This window comes from Sciurus carolinensis, chromosome 4 (genome assembly GCF_902686445.1).
Source record: "Sciurus carolinensis chromosome 4, mSciCar1.2, whole genome shotgun sequence".
Taxonomy (NCBI): domain Eukaryota; kingdom Metazoa; phylum Chordata; class Mammalia; order Rodentia; family Sciuridae; genus Sciurus; species Sciurus carolinensis.
Window position 1 is genome coordinate 112,503,952 of NC_062216.1, and position 13,269 is coordinate 112,517,220.

The following is a 13,269-nucleotide window of genomic DNA, read 5'->3' on the forward strand; positions in this document are numbered from 1 at the left end:
GTTTGATGCTGTGTCTTGGCCTCTATGATCTAGCCATATTCAACTCCAAGCAAGTCTCAAACTTGTTATGCTATCACCTCTTGGTTTTTGCACACACTGTGGCCTCTTCTAGGGACACTTCTTCCTTTTCATGTGGCTAAAGCATCGTCCTTTGCTCTGATGGAACCTCACATTCTTCAGGAAGTTTTTCATGATGCCCAAGTCTGCATTAGGCCTCTTCTCTGCCCCACAGAACAGCTCTACTCTTAACAAAGCGTTTAGCACATCAAGTGTTATTTACTTATGCACCTGTTGTATCAGACTGGACTGGAAACTCCTTTAGGGACAAGAATCAAATCTCGTTCCCAGCTATTAGTAGTAGGCACTTATCAAATTGTTGAATGTGAGTGGAAGATGATAGACTGGAAGTGAGGCGCATGGGAAGGATGGCAGTAGGAAGGGTGTGGGCAGATCATGAAGGCCTTGAAAGCCATGGTAAGGAGCTTGGGCTACTTTTGGAAGGCAATGGGGAGCCATTGAGGACTATAAGCAGGGGAGAGCCCTGATGGGTGTTCTATGTGGAAAAATCTCTCCCGCAGTTTGGTGATGAATGAGTTGGATGGGAACAAGAGCAGAGATGCAAAGACCCAGAGGTCCCTGCAATGATCCCAGAGGACCTGGCAGTGGGTGGGCCCTGGGGAACAGGTGGAAGTGTTCAGCTTGGTCAGGAGGAGGGCACCTCTGAAGTGTAAGTTGAGCCTGGGAGAAGTGGGCTACTTGGTCTTGTTCTGAGAGCCTTTCCTCCATGGTCTTTGCCTTGCAGAACTGAGTCCCTCTTTGGAAGGTTCTGAGACTTTCTTTCCCCGTGCCTCCCTTGGGCCCAGGACACCAGCCCTTGGCAAGTGCTCAGGAGGGTGGACTCAGGGGCTCTAGGAGGCAGCCTTGCCATCCCCAGTGTGATCCAGAAAGAGAGGCCAGAGTCCTGATGAAGTCAGCTTGGCAAGTTTATTGAAAGCCCAGGAACACAAAGAGCAGCACGAACAGGCAGCGCCCCACCCCCACGTCTCCCTGGAGCTCACAGACACAAGCCCTGTGGCGGCCAGTGCGGGGCCTCACCCCACACAGGGCAGGACGCCCCGAGTGCTGCCGAGCCCACCTCTCCACCCGCAGCCACCCAGCTCATGGACTCCCAACAGCCCAGGAAGAGAAACACCAGGACATAAACCACAGGAGGAAGAACCACTCTGGGTGCCTTATGGGTCCCTGGGCCGCCAAAGACTGTGGGTCTTTCTGGGCCAGGAAGAGAAGGAGAGAAGTGTCCCCAGGCAGGGAAGGCAAGAGGCAGGAAGCAAGAGTTGGGACTCGCGCCCTGTGCAGTCCACACTGTACTCCAGCTCTACCAAAGCCGCAGGTGGCTCTGGGGCCCAAACACCGACTTTTGACTTTGAAGGTCCTTTTCTCCCCAGGGGCACTGTTTCTGGAATTGTGCTGGATCTGCATTTCCCTGGGAAATGGAGAGTGAGGCGTGAACCCGAGGAAGGAAATTGGAAATCAGAGAGAAGCCAGTCTGGCTGTAGCTGTGGATAGGGTGTCTACACAGCGAAAAAACCCTTCAGGAGGGGCCTGACAAGGCTCAGCTGCCCCAGGGGACAGCTCAGGGTGGTGACTGGGCAGGAGAGGTGGCTGGAGAAGCAGGGGATGTCGAGTTGGTTCTCCGGGCAGTGGCCGTGGTCTGGGGCTCGGCTTAGTACACGGTCCTGCGAGAGGTGGTAGTGGACGAGAAGCGCACACTGGAGCTGCGGTTACTGCGGCCACCACTGCAGCTGCTGAAGCCACCCTCAGTGGGCAGAGGGCAGGGGACGCTGGGGGCGCAGGTCTCACCCACCAGCACGGAGCCGCCCCTGGTGCCGGCACTCAGCAGGTCCCCGCCTGTCAGGCTGCCCCGAGCCCCGCCCAGGCTGGAGCTGCAGGAAGTCAGGACTCCTCCCGCGGTGTGGATGCTGCTGCTGCCAGAGAAGGCGACCCCGCTGCGGGAGAGGGTGGAGCCGGCGACCAAGGGCTCAGGTCCGCACACCACGCCACCCCGGGTGCTGCTCACAGCTGTGGAGAATAAACCCTTAGTGAGGCTGACTCCAGGAGTCAGGGTCCATTTTCCCCTCTCTTGTCTGGGTGGCCCAAAGGCTGATGCACTAAAATCAAACGTCCAGGTCAAAGTGGGAGAATTCTGGCAATTCTCCTGGATGTTCGCATGGGCCCATCTGCTGACTATCATCCAGTCCAAGTTGGTGGGGTGGTGGGATGAAGGGAGGAGGGAGGTGGGGGTGGGGGTGGGGTGGGCTGGATATCCAGGCCCTGGAGCAGTAGCCTCCATGAAGCTGTGACCTTTTCTCTTCCATTAGACTGGGCCCCAGGTGCATCCCCACATTTCCCACCATCACACAAGAAACCCTGCCAACATTAGTTCCTTGTCAGCTCTGGACACACCTCCATGCCCCTGGACTTGAACCCAGCTAACTCCTGCATAGACCAGCCCCGGCCTGTCACTGCACAGTCTTTTCTGTCCTCTCCTCTCACCAGAGTCTTTGCTACCACCTGATCTCCATTGGAACTTGACTTCCTGCAGAGGGCCGTTGCTTGCTGCCACTTCCCTGCTTCAGGGGCACTCTCCTCCTGGAGGGGTAGCTCCGACCATCTGTCTGACCTACCCAGATTAGCACTCGGTCCCACCACGCCTCTGTGTACACTCATGTTTTGGAGTCAGAAATCTGGGTTTGGATTTTGCCTAGTCTTGTGACTTCCGGCAAATCACACCTGGTATATCAATGCCTGCTCCTCCTCCCGGGGGTCCTTTCACAAGTAGGGTGGCAGTGGTTAGGACTCACCTTTGCAAGAAGATTGAAACTCTAGAGATCAGGGACTGGCCTAGAGCTACCCTTTAGTGCCCTGCTCAGTGTCCTGTACACCGTGGGCACAACCAGTACTTCGGTTTATTTGGCAGGAGGGAGAACTTCCACTCAGCTTGTCCCATCCCTGCCATCAGAGAATGACAGACCTCTATGCCACAGGCCCTTCCATTCCTTCTGTCTTTGCGATGGTTCCCTTGAAGGACAAGGCCACTCAAGGCAAAAGGGCTAAGTCTCTTCTGGAACCCTTTCCCACCTTGACGACCCTGCAAGCCTTTGTCAATGCTTTGCTCTGGGGAAGGCAGACTCCAAGAGATTTTGGACCTCAGCTGAAGGCATGCTCCCCGTCTAAGGGTCAGATGGCTCCTGCTCCCCTGATTGTCTTGGTCATAGCCAAGGAGCTTCTAGGGAGCCCTCCCTGTGAGCCCAAGTTTAAAGGAAATTTGGAGAGAGAAACGTGAAGAGGGAAAGGCTGAATTTACTTACATATGTTCACTGGGCCAACACCTTCACAGATGCTGGAGAGAGAAAGGAACGAATCAGTTCACAGGCACTGAAAGCTATTTGTTGTGAAAAGTGCTTTCTTCTTGTCTGAGTGGACCAGGGGACACTTGGCTCTCACTCCCGGATGTACATGCCTCTGGGGAGCTTTGAAAAACCTGAAGTCTAGCACCAAACTATTTTTTTGGTACCAGGGATTGAATACAGGTGCTCTTAGCCACTGAGCCACATCCCCAGCTCCCCGCAACACCTTTTAGTATTTTATTCAGAGACAGGGTCTCACTGAGTGGCTTAGGACCTTGCAAAGTTGCTGAGGCTGGCTTTGAACTTGTGATCCTCCTGCCTCAGCCTCCCAAGCTACTGGGATTACAGGCATGCGCCACTGCTCCTAGCTTATCCCCAAATTATTGAATTAAAAATATCTGAGGAAATGTTATTATTTTTAACCAACCAACCAACCCAGCAAACTCATCAGACACTGTGCAGCTTTATAAACTTCACATATGAGATCTCAGATCTAGAGCTACCTTCTAATCCCTAGATGAGGACAACGGACTGATGTTTGCAGGAAATGTGTTGTCACCTCTAGGAGCTGCTTACTTCAGCAGTCCTTCCCCTGGCCACCACCCCTTACGTGGGTAACCTTTCTAGATGCCTATGTCTGACCTCTTCCGCTTCCCAGAGCACTCACCGGATCTCCTCGCCCTCCAGCAGCCTCCTGTAGGTGGCGATCTCGATGTCCAGGCCCAGCTTGGCGTTCATGAGCTCCTGGTACTCGCGCAGCTGCCGCGCCATGTCCTGCTTGGCCTGCTGCAGGGCGCCCTCCAGATCTGCCAGCTTGCATTTGGCATCATTGAGGGCCGCCTCGCCCTGCTGCTCCGCCTCAGCCACCGCTTCCTCCAGCTTGACACGCTACAGAGGGTAGTTTGCAGTTGGGCTTTGACAGGGGCCCAGAGGTCCCCGAGCAGGGTTAGAAACGCTGCCCACTGCTGATGGGGATGTAGCCTGGGGCCAAGCCAGGGATGGAACCTCGGGTTGCTGCTTTCCTAGGGATGGTGACCCTGTAGTTTGCTGTCACCAGGGGTGGAGAACTGTTTTCCCTCCCTTTCCATCCACACTGACTTTATTTACCCTTCCTGATTTTTGCTGTCCATGGGATCCAGAGAATCCGCCTGTTCTTTCTACCCTCTCCCCCTCTCTGAGACTGTCCCAGGTTTTTTCTCCTACATGAGAGGCTCTCCCCTTCTTCCCTATGTTCCTCCTCCAGGAAGTCTTCCAGCACCAAGCCTCCATTCCTGTGTTTCTGGGTCCTGGTGGGTTTCTGACTTCATCAGATTTGGGGCTCCCCAAAGCCAGGGGCCCTACCTCTCCACCCTCTGTGGCTTTCTCTCGTTTCTTTCACCCACCTGAGCCTTGGCATGCTCAATCTCTGCTTTCAACCTCTGGATCAGCCGGCTCAGTTCATTGATCTCGTCCCTGGTGTGGCGTAGGTTGTCACAGTGTTGGCCAGCTGTCACACGCATCTCCTCGTACTGGGAGCAGAAGGGAGTGTTTTGAAGTTTCGAAGGTCAGATCAAGACCACAGTCCTCACTAAGTTGGGAGCTCCAGACCTTCCCTGGCCCTACTCCATTGTAAGGAGCCCCCCACCACTCACAAGGCTAGCCCCACCGCTTCCCCAGTCGCTCCTTGCCCACCTTAGTCTGGTACCAGGCCTCGGCATCAGCGCGGCTGCGCCTGGCCACCTCCTCATATTGGGCCTTGACTTCGGCGATGATCCCATCGAGGTTCAGGTCGCGGCTGTTGTCCATCTTCACGATGACTGATGTCTCTGAGATGTGAGACTGCAGCAACTGGATTTCCTGTGTTGGAGGAGCAGCAGACAGATGGGCTCAGAGTCCCATCAGTGGCTCAGACTCTGCCACAGAGTCCCCAGGATATGGCATCAGGGGTAAAAAAAAATGCTAATTGGTTTAGGACACATCAAACCGGGGGCAAGGGAAAAGACGTGTCTGAGAACCATTTCAGTTTGGCTCTAGAACCCTTGCCACCTGCTTGGAGATAGCCCTTCAACAATCTCCCTTGCTTAGGTTTTAGATATTAAAGCCATGTTGTCCAGGGACTTGGTAGGAGCAACAGGAGCCACGCTAGGGTTTAAACTTTTCTTGGTTCATTCAAAAAGTGACTGTGGTCACAGTCCATTGAGAGCTGCCAATATTTTGACACATGGCATCCCAAGTCTCAGAAGCAGGAGGCTGGAGCTGGCAAGCAAGGCCAGGCCTCCTGGGGAGTGTTCACTCAGAGCTAGAAACTCAGCTCTGTCTGGGTCTGCTCCAGACCAGACAGATCACTCGTGAAGCAAAAGATAGCTAGTTAGTTTGGCTAACTGGGTCACAAACAATTTTTCTTACATCTCCTGGAAAATCAGTTTTCCAGAGTCATCTGGTTGGTAGATAGGAAGTGACATTCCTATATCCCTGTCCTTAACTTGGCTGATGGAGATTTGGATCGTACATGCTAGGAGGCCATTCGTAGGCCAGAACCAGGCTGCTGGGAAGCCCGCTTTCTCGGCCTGCTCCACTTGCAGATCCATTGACAGAGCACATAGATTTCGGTGGTAGCAAAGATGTATGATACCAATGTTTGAAAACATGCCAGCTTAGGCTAAACCATTAGGGAGTCGAGGACTGATGCTCGTGGATGCCTTAGAGATGAGTCTCACCTCCATGTACAGGGTTTTAAGGAAGTCAATTTCTTGAGTTAGGGTGTCCACGTTGGCTTCTAGATCAGATTTATTCAAGAAAGCTGTGTCCACATCCTGCATAGGAGAGAGAAGGATAAGATACTCGTTACCTGTGTGCTGCTTACCCTTCCCTCCTAGGCATGTTTTCAGATGGGTGGAAGATGTGGTCAGTTCCCACAGGACCAAGTTCCACAGCCTTTTGGAATGGGTGGAATGTCACTGAGTGGGAGTGACTATGGCTCTTCTCCTCACTATGATGTGAGATCTCCCAAAGCGGCTGCTGCAAATTCTCCAGTGCTCATTTGACAGTCAGGAAAATCTAGATAATTAAGAGGTCATCCTTTTATACCTCAGATCCAAGTAACCCAATGAAGTGATTTGAGGTCAAATCAAAATTCTAAAGGGAACCTGATGCGATCTTTGGGGTTCTGGGTTCTGCTGTCTTTGTATGCGTGTCCCTGACTCCATGGACTGACTGGGCTGTTGCTGGGGCTTCTCGAGAATATTTGCCCTCTGGAGGAGAAGTTTGTCTGGGTTTGTTGCTCTTTACCTTCTTCAGAGCCACGAACTCGTTCTCAGCATTGGCTCGGAATCCCACCTCCTCTTCATACCTGGGGTGATAAAGACGAAGGGGTTTAGATCTCACTTCTATCTCTTCCTCCCCCTTCACCCCTGACCGTCCCCAATGCTGTCCCCAGGCTGTGTATTGCAGTCAAACAACTCCCACCCTCCCAGCGACCCTCCTCAGCTGGGCTGCTGCTTCGGGGAGCAGCCTGTGCCTGGCATTGGCGTGTGCAGTGCGGACTCCACTCACTTCTTCTTGAAACCCTCGAGGACATCCTGCATGTGGTTCCTCTCAGCCTGCAGCCGGGCCTGGTCATTAACCAGTGTCTCCAGCTGCCTCCGCAGGTTGGAGATGTAGTTCTCGAAGAGAGGTTCTAGGTTGCTCCTGGCGCATTTCTGCTCTTGGAGGAAGCTCCACTTGGTTTCTAGGAGCTTGTTCTGTTGCTCCAGGAACCGTACCTAGATACAAAGGGGCAAAGAAATGAAGTGTTTGATCGGGTCCCCACGTGTTGGCCAGTTCTTTAGATGGCTGGCAATGACACTCCATTCCATGTTAACAGCGTTGTCTCCTTAGTTGACTTTTATTCTTCCTCCAACGCAAGTGACACTGGAAGGGCATGTCTTCGACGCCCTCGTATGCTCAGCCAGTCTTGGCTACAAATAGAGGTGTTTCAGTACCATCCTCTCTTCTACCCCCTAAGAAAGATGTAAGCCAATTCACAGGAAGGTGGAAAGGCTGATTCTGCTTCAGCTGGGATTTGTCTCTATCTGAAAACAGATGCCAGCCATTCCTGGCAGAGCATGTGTTGCAGAGGAAAGTACATTTGGGGTGGACATGGTACTAGGAGGCGGGATTCTGGGACTGTAAGCCACACCTACCACCTCAGCTATTCCATCCACTGAGATTTGCAGAGCTGGAGGAGGATGCACAACTCCCACCCCGATGTTAGAGATGGGGGTTCCCTTCCATTTTCAAACACAGCTCAAGCTTCCTCCTGCATGTAGTAGGTCAGATATTTGGTCTACATCACTGTTCCTCTGCATCAGCTTAAGGTCAGTGACTACCAGTGTTGCAACCTGTATTTCCCTCAACCTAGACAACCTGGCCATATGTTTATAGGAAGAAGCATTTTTTTCTTTATATGTGAAAATTGTTCAATTCGTTCTCAACTTTTCTAAACCTGTACAGATGAGGCCACCCAGCTTCAGAAACTAAAATCTCATTAAGGATATAACGATCTCAAAGGATCAAACCTTTTGAACTTACAACACCCAACACCTGGCTGAGGTCCTAGTGCTTCCAGCCTGTGGGGAGACATTTCTAAGTGACCACATAGTAGGTCTCATTTTTCCCGGATGCCCTCAGCTTCCCTCAGCTGTCCCTCCTTCCTCCAGAAGACATTATCAGGCCTTAGCCTGTGTCACCATGTAGCAGTTTCTCTGGTTCCTCAACAGAACCTCTCAGAAGTCATACTTCAATGTTTTGGTAGACACCCAAAGGCTCTGGGGTCAAAGGTGATGTCCAGAGCTGGACTAGTTCTTTTCAAGAGAAAGAGCTCCCCAAGGCACTTCAGCCCTCACCATCCCAGACCCAGAGATTCGGCCATCTTAGCTACCTTGTCGATGAAGGAGGCGAACTTGTTGTTGAGGGTCTTGATCTGCTCCTTCTCATCCTTCTTCACCCTCTGGGCATTGGGGTCAATCTCCAGGTTGAGGGGTGTCAGCAGACTCTGGTTAACAGTCACAGCTGTGATAGATGGGGCTACTGGGCCTCCAATTCCTCCGACTCTGTAGCCAAAGCCAGGGCCGCTGAAACCATAGCCAAGGCCACCGCCAAATCCAAAACCCAGACCAACACCACTGCAGGCCCTAAACCCCAGACCAACACCATTCCTGTCACCAAAGCCGACTCCAAAGCGGGTGGAATGAGGGCCTGCAGTTGCTATCCGGGGTGCACAAGATCCAAAGTTGATGACACTCCGACTACCAAAGGTGCCAAGGCCCCGGAGACCAGGCCCATTCCTGCAGGAGACAGTGCTGGCCCGAAAGTGGCTCAGGTTCTGGGGGGTCACCGCTGAGAAAGAGCTGAAGCTGCCCATCCTGTACCCAGAGCTGACTCTGTAGGAGCGACAAGACATGGCGGCCGCCTGGGTGAGAGCCAAGGAACGATTGCAGAGTGGGGCGAGTGGAGTGGGGAGTCCCTTTGAGGCTAGTGGGTCCCTTTCACCCCTTTTATGTGTGTGGGGATCTGAGGATGGGCCCCATAAAAACGCAAAAAGCCATTTGAAGGCATTTATGAGCTTGGGTTGTTAGCAGAAACTCTTCATGCCTATAACCTCTTAACAATGAGCTAACTCAGACACACCTATTCTCATCAGGATGAGGACTGTAACATCAGACCCATAAATATTAAAAACACATAAACACATAAACATTATAGTCCTATTTTTCTCCATAAGTCCACCACAATTGCCATTATGGGGACATTAATTTGCTTTGGTTATAAATTCAGAGGTTTTTCCACTGCCAGTGTGGCTAACCACCAGAAGGTTAGGATGCTAACAGTCACGGCCGGAGGCTCACGAGGGCTGCATCTGTGCAGACATAGCCCCCTAGACAGGCGAGCAGGTGTGCAAAGGAGGGAGACGAGGTCTGTGTAGCTCCAAATAAGAAATGATAGCAAGAGAACATAGTTTTTTGCATCTCTGTGGATATGTTGAATAAACAAAAAACTTTTGCAGGGTTTTATCTCTTCTCCATGATTAGGGTTGGCTGTTTATGTAAAAGTTAAATCTACAGTTGAGTTCGTTTGGGTCATGTGGACACTGACCTGATTTGAGATGCTCGAAGGAGATTTGTTCATTCAACAATTGAGAGCCTACCCTGTGCCAGGCAGTGTGGGTCTGTGTGTAAAGTGAACCCCAAGGTTTGGAGCTCCTCAGTATACCATAGGGCTGATGTACGGTCCTGTCCACGCAGGTCCCTTATTATTGATGAATGTTTGACTAGGGTACAGAGATGCAAAACAGTAATCATCTGGGTAGAAAATGAAAAGTTCTAAGCAGCTGGGTATGGTGATTGCCCACAATGTTGGACCCTGAAGCAGGTTGATGTTCACCTTTTACATTCTCTTATTGTGACGTGGTTCCTCGTTGTCCTGTGCCTGGGAGAACTTGTTTTTGGATGCTTGAGATTCTTTGAGAAGCTTGGGATTCTACTAAGAAGGGGATATGTGCCCTGGACTGGAGGTATCCAGCTCAGGTGTGCACTATTTTTTGTAGATTCAGGTATCAGCTTTGTATCTAGGAGGAAGAAAAAGCAGGAAAATAAACAGTAAGTCAAGTTCCCAGTGGCTCTGTGTCACTGAGTTCAGTGCTGTTCTGGGCCTCCTTCTCCCTCGACTCAGCCATATTTGACCTACTCAGCTCCTCCGTTCCCTTGCTGTTCGTTCTTCTTTTCATGTCTAAGCACCACCTTCTCCCAATTTTTGTTTTAGTTTTCTTAACCAGGTCTTCCTCATGTCCCCAACCTCTACACATCACAGTGTGCTTGGGCTCAGTCCCATGCCTTTTCTCATCTTTGCCTACACCTTGGTGACATCAGACAGACTCATGACTTTAAGTATTTTGTGCATCAGCGACTGCCAAGGCAGGACTCTGCTCTGGACCTCCCCACACAAATGTTTTAATGGATATCTCCTTTTGGATATCAGACAGGAAAATCAAACCTAGTGTGTTCCAAGATGTCCCCGAATCATTTCTACTAAATACTGTCTACTTCCATCCTCACTTTGCAGCAGCTCAGACCAAACATCTTGGAGTCGTCCTTTTCCCCTGTTTTTTTGCCATAACCCTCCTTCCATCCTTTAGCAAATCTAACTTCAAAATATAACTGGACTCTGACTATTTCTTGCCACGCCCACTGCTAGGTTCAAGACTGTCGCTCCTCACTGGCTCCATCCTACCCTCCCAGCTAGTCTCCCTGCTTCCTTGTCTGCTCCTTCAGACTTTTCTCAACACCATGGTCAGGGGGATCCTTCAAAAACCTGTTAGACCATATCATTTCTGTGCTCAGAGCCAAAGCCACAGAAGATTCTCCAGTGCACCTCCCATTCCTGACCTTCCTACTGCTCACTCGGCTCCAGCCACTCTGACCTCTGGCTTCTCCATCAAACAGGCAGAAACATGCCTACCTTAGACATTTACCCACTTGCTGGTTTCACTGCTGCAACATTTCCTCTCAAATAGCTCCTCAGTCATGTCCCTCAACTCTTCCAGGTCATCGATCAAATTTACCTTCTTCCCTCCATCCAAGCTCCTGGTTCTTCTTTCCTGAGCACTTCTCGCCATCTGAGGTTGTCTCCGCCACAGAATTGCCTTCCACCATCTATCTATCTGCCCTGGATGGAGCATACATTCTAAGAAGGGGGACTGTCGTGGGTTTTGTTCTCCTGGGTGTCCCCAGTGCTTGGTAGAGTGGGGGCATGTGACAGGCATGCTATCTAGTTTTGCTGAATGAATAAACACACTGCAGAGGTTAAAATCAGGAGGGAAAAGGAGAGAGGAGAGCAGGGAGCATAAAGAAGAGGAATTTGGGCATTTGGTTTTGCAGATATTTCAAAAGAGGAGTCTCCAGACTTCAAAGTGAACAGGAATAGCCCTGGAGATGCTGGTGGTGCAAAAACCCAAGAGCTCACAGAAGGACTAGTCCAGCTTGCTCTCCAGGCCCTGCTTTTTGGGGTTTGAGTCTGCTTGGAAGAAATAACACCTCACTCCTCCAAGAATAGGCAAGGGTTCCAGGAGATTGGGAAGGGAGCCAGAGGACCCCCCCACTGGAGGTGAAATGGGGAGGGGAGGAGATGGATGGCATAGGGGACACTGGCAAGGACAGAGAACTTGATAGAGACGTTGGAGTCAGATGGACCTAGGTTCACTCCAGTTTTGCCACCTGCTGATCTGGGACAGCAATGGGCTGAGGGGAAGACGGTGGCAGCATCCCACTTCAGGTGGGAGGTGGGTATAGGCAGTAAGGGCCGCTTGTCTGTAGAGAACTTAAAACAGTAATGCGAGCACCTAAAAGTCTGTCTGCTTTTTATTGTCATCATGCCCTGGCTATTCGAAATAATGCCTCCATGGCATATCAGTGATCTTGGGGGGCAGTATTTGACTTTTCTGAGCCTCAGTTTCCTCATGTGTGATATGGAGTTAGATCTGCTTCCCCACGTTCCAGGGATTTCACTTGAACACATCTGGGATGCGCATTGTCAAGGCCTTCCCGAGATCCATTGCTTTCCCTTGCTCTCCCTCCTCCTTTCCCTCCTCCATTGTCCTCTCTGTCCTTTCCTCTCCCTTTGGCCCAAACTTCCCTCCACATCCCATCAGTCCTCGCTATTCCTGTCCTGTGACCCACACCCCTCCTGTGGCTCATTATCCCATTAGGCATTCCTGGGCTGTCCCGAGCCTCAGCTTCCTTGAACCCTGAGCAGGCCGGGTGGGGTGGGGGTGACTGGGACCAGCCAAGCATAACCCTGTCACCATCAGCACTTTATAGTCCTGAGGTATCATTTCACCAGATGATGCATAACACAACACTCAGACATTTCAAGGGGGTGGCAGGTAGAGAGTGGGGAGGAGTTGTCCTGGCAACTCTGGGCTGGAGGTTTGGCTGCTGTGACAGTTTCTTCTTGCTGTCGTCAGTCCACCCGAATGTAATCCTGGAGATCTGACTGCGCCCAGCTGCAGCTCCTCAGCTGTGTCACTGGCCGACTGCTGGGTCATCATGATGCTATCTGTGGAGGAGGGAGGCGGACTGAGTGGCAGGGGAGGGGACCCACTGCTGGTTGGCTAAGCAGGGTCTGGGAACCCTGGGCCAGCGGAATGGCAGGGTGTGTGTGCTGGGTGGGGGGATGAGAAGGGAAGTCCAGGTGCTGAGCAGGCTTTGGAAGTGCCGCCTTCTGAGTGCTTCCGTTTAGCCCCAGGATGAGTTTGTGCTGGAGAGAGGCACTGGCTGGGGAGCTTCTTTCTCACGCTGAGACCTGTCCCTGCTGGGAAAGCACACTGGGAGTCCCCTGCAGAGGGAGCTGGGGTGGGCGGGGAGGCTGAGTTCACCCTTGCCCATACCTCCACCTCTGCCCGCTCAGACTGATGACCACTTGCCTGGAACCCAAACATCTCCCTTGGGGAGATAAAGTGCCCCCTCTTATTGGGTGCCCCATCCTGCAGGAAGGATGAGGTTTTCAGGATTAATACACATTCCTCACATTAAGTGCCACCTGGTCAGAGGGAAAATGTTCCTGGTAGGTGTGGTTGTTTCAACAAACCTTCACTGAGTGCTCCTGTGTGCCCAGCATTGTACCTAGGTGCTGGGATGGCGGGGGAAACCTTCTTTCTGCTATCAGATCCAGTGACCCTGGGTCACTGTGCCATTTAGGAAGTCATTGTCCCTGATCCAAGCTTCTGCCAAGATTCTTTCTGTGTGCTCAGTAACCCCACTGGAGAAAGGCAGCAGTTAGGGAGCTTGGGGCCACAGTGAGGAAGGGACCATTTGGGGCAGAGGCAGTGGGCACCTGGGGATGTGCCATC

The 13,269-nt window shown here is 51.9% G+C and overlaps 1 protein-coding gene across 2 annotated transcripts; it reads right to left on the bottom strand.

Annotated features, from left to right (window-relative positions):
- Window positions 1-1,000: 1,000 nt before the first annotated feature.
- Krt84 (keratin 84) lies at window positions 1,001-8,826 on the bottom strand. 2 transcript variants are annotated; one of them, XM_047548751.1, is made up of 10 exons: window positions 8,627-8,826; window positions 8,305-8,521; window positions 6,939-7,147; window positions 6,675-6,735; window positions 6,104-6,199; window positions 5,079-5,243; window positions 4,790-4,915; window positions 4,075-4,295; window positions 3,369-3,400; window positions 1,001-2,079 (listed from the first exon to the last, which is right to left on the bottom strand). In XM_047548751.1, exons 1-10 carry the CDS (start codon window positions 8,824-8,826, stop codon window positions 1,724-1,726), a joined length of 1,683 nt encoding a protein of 560 aa, XP_047404707.1. In that variant the 3' UTR covers window positions 1,001-1,723. The 2 variants fall into 2 exon arrangements, with proteins under 2 accessions (XP_047404707.1, XP_047404706.1); XM_047548750.1 differs by having other exon boundaries at window positions 8,305-8,826.
- Window positions 8,827-13,269: the final 4,443 nt, after the last annotated feature.

What these genes read in the sequence shown, in the direction of transcription:
- Krt84 (XM_047548750.1), bottom strand. Translation starts at nt 8,826, where the DNA reads ATGTCTTGTCGCTCCTACAGAGTCAGCTCTGGGTACAGGATGGGCAGC. An exon ending in TCGCCTCCTTCATCGACAAG is followed by an intron (nt 7,148 to 8,304) that starts GTAGCTAAGATG and finishes CTTTGTATCTAG; the next exon opens with GTACGGTTCCTGGAGCAACA. An exon ending in TTAAAACCCTGTACATGGAG is followed by an intron (nt 5,244 to 6,103) that starts GTGAGACTCATC and finishes CCTCCAACACAG; the next exon opens with GAAATCCAGTTGCTGCAGTC.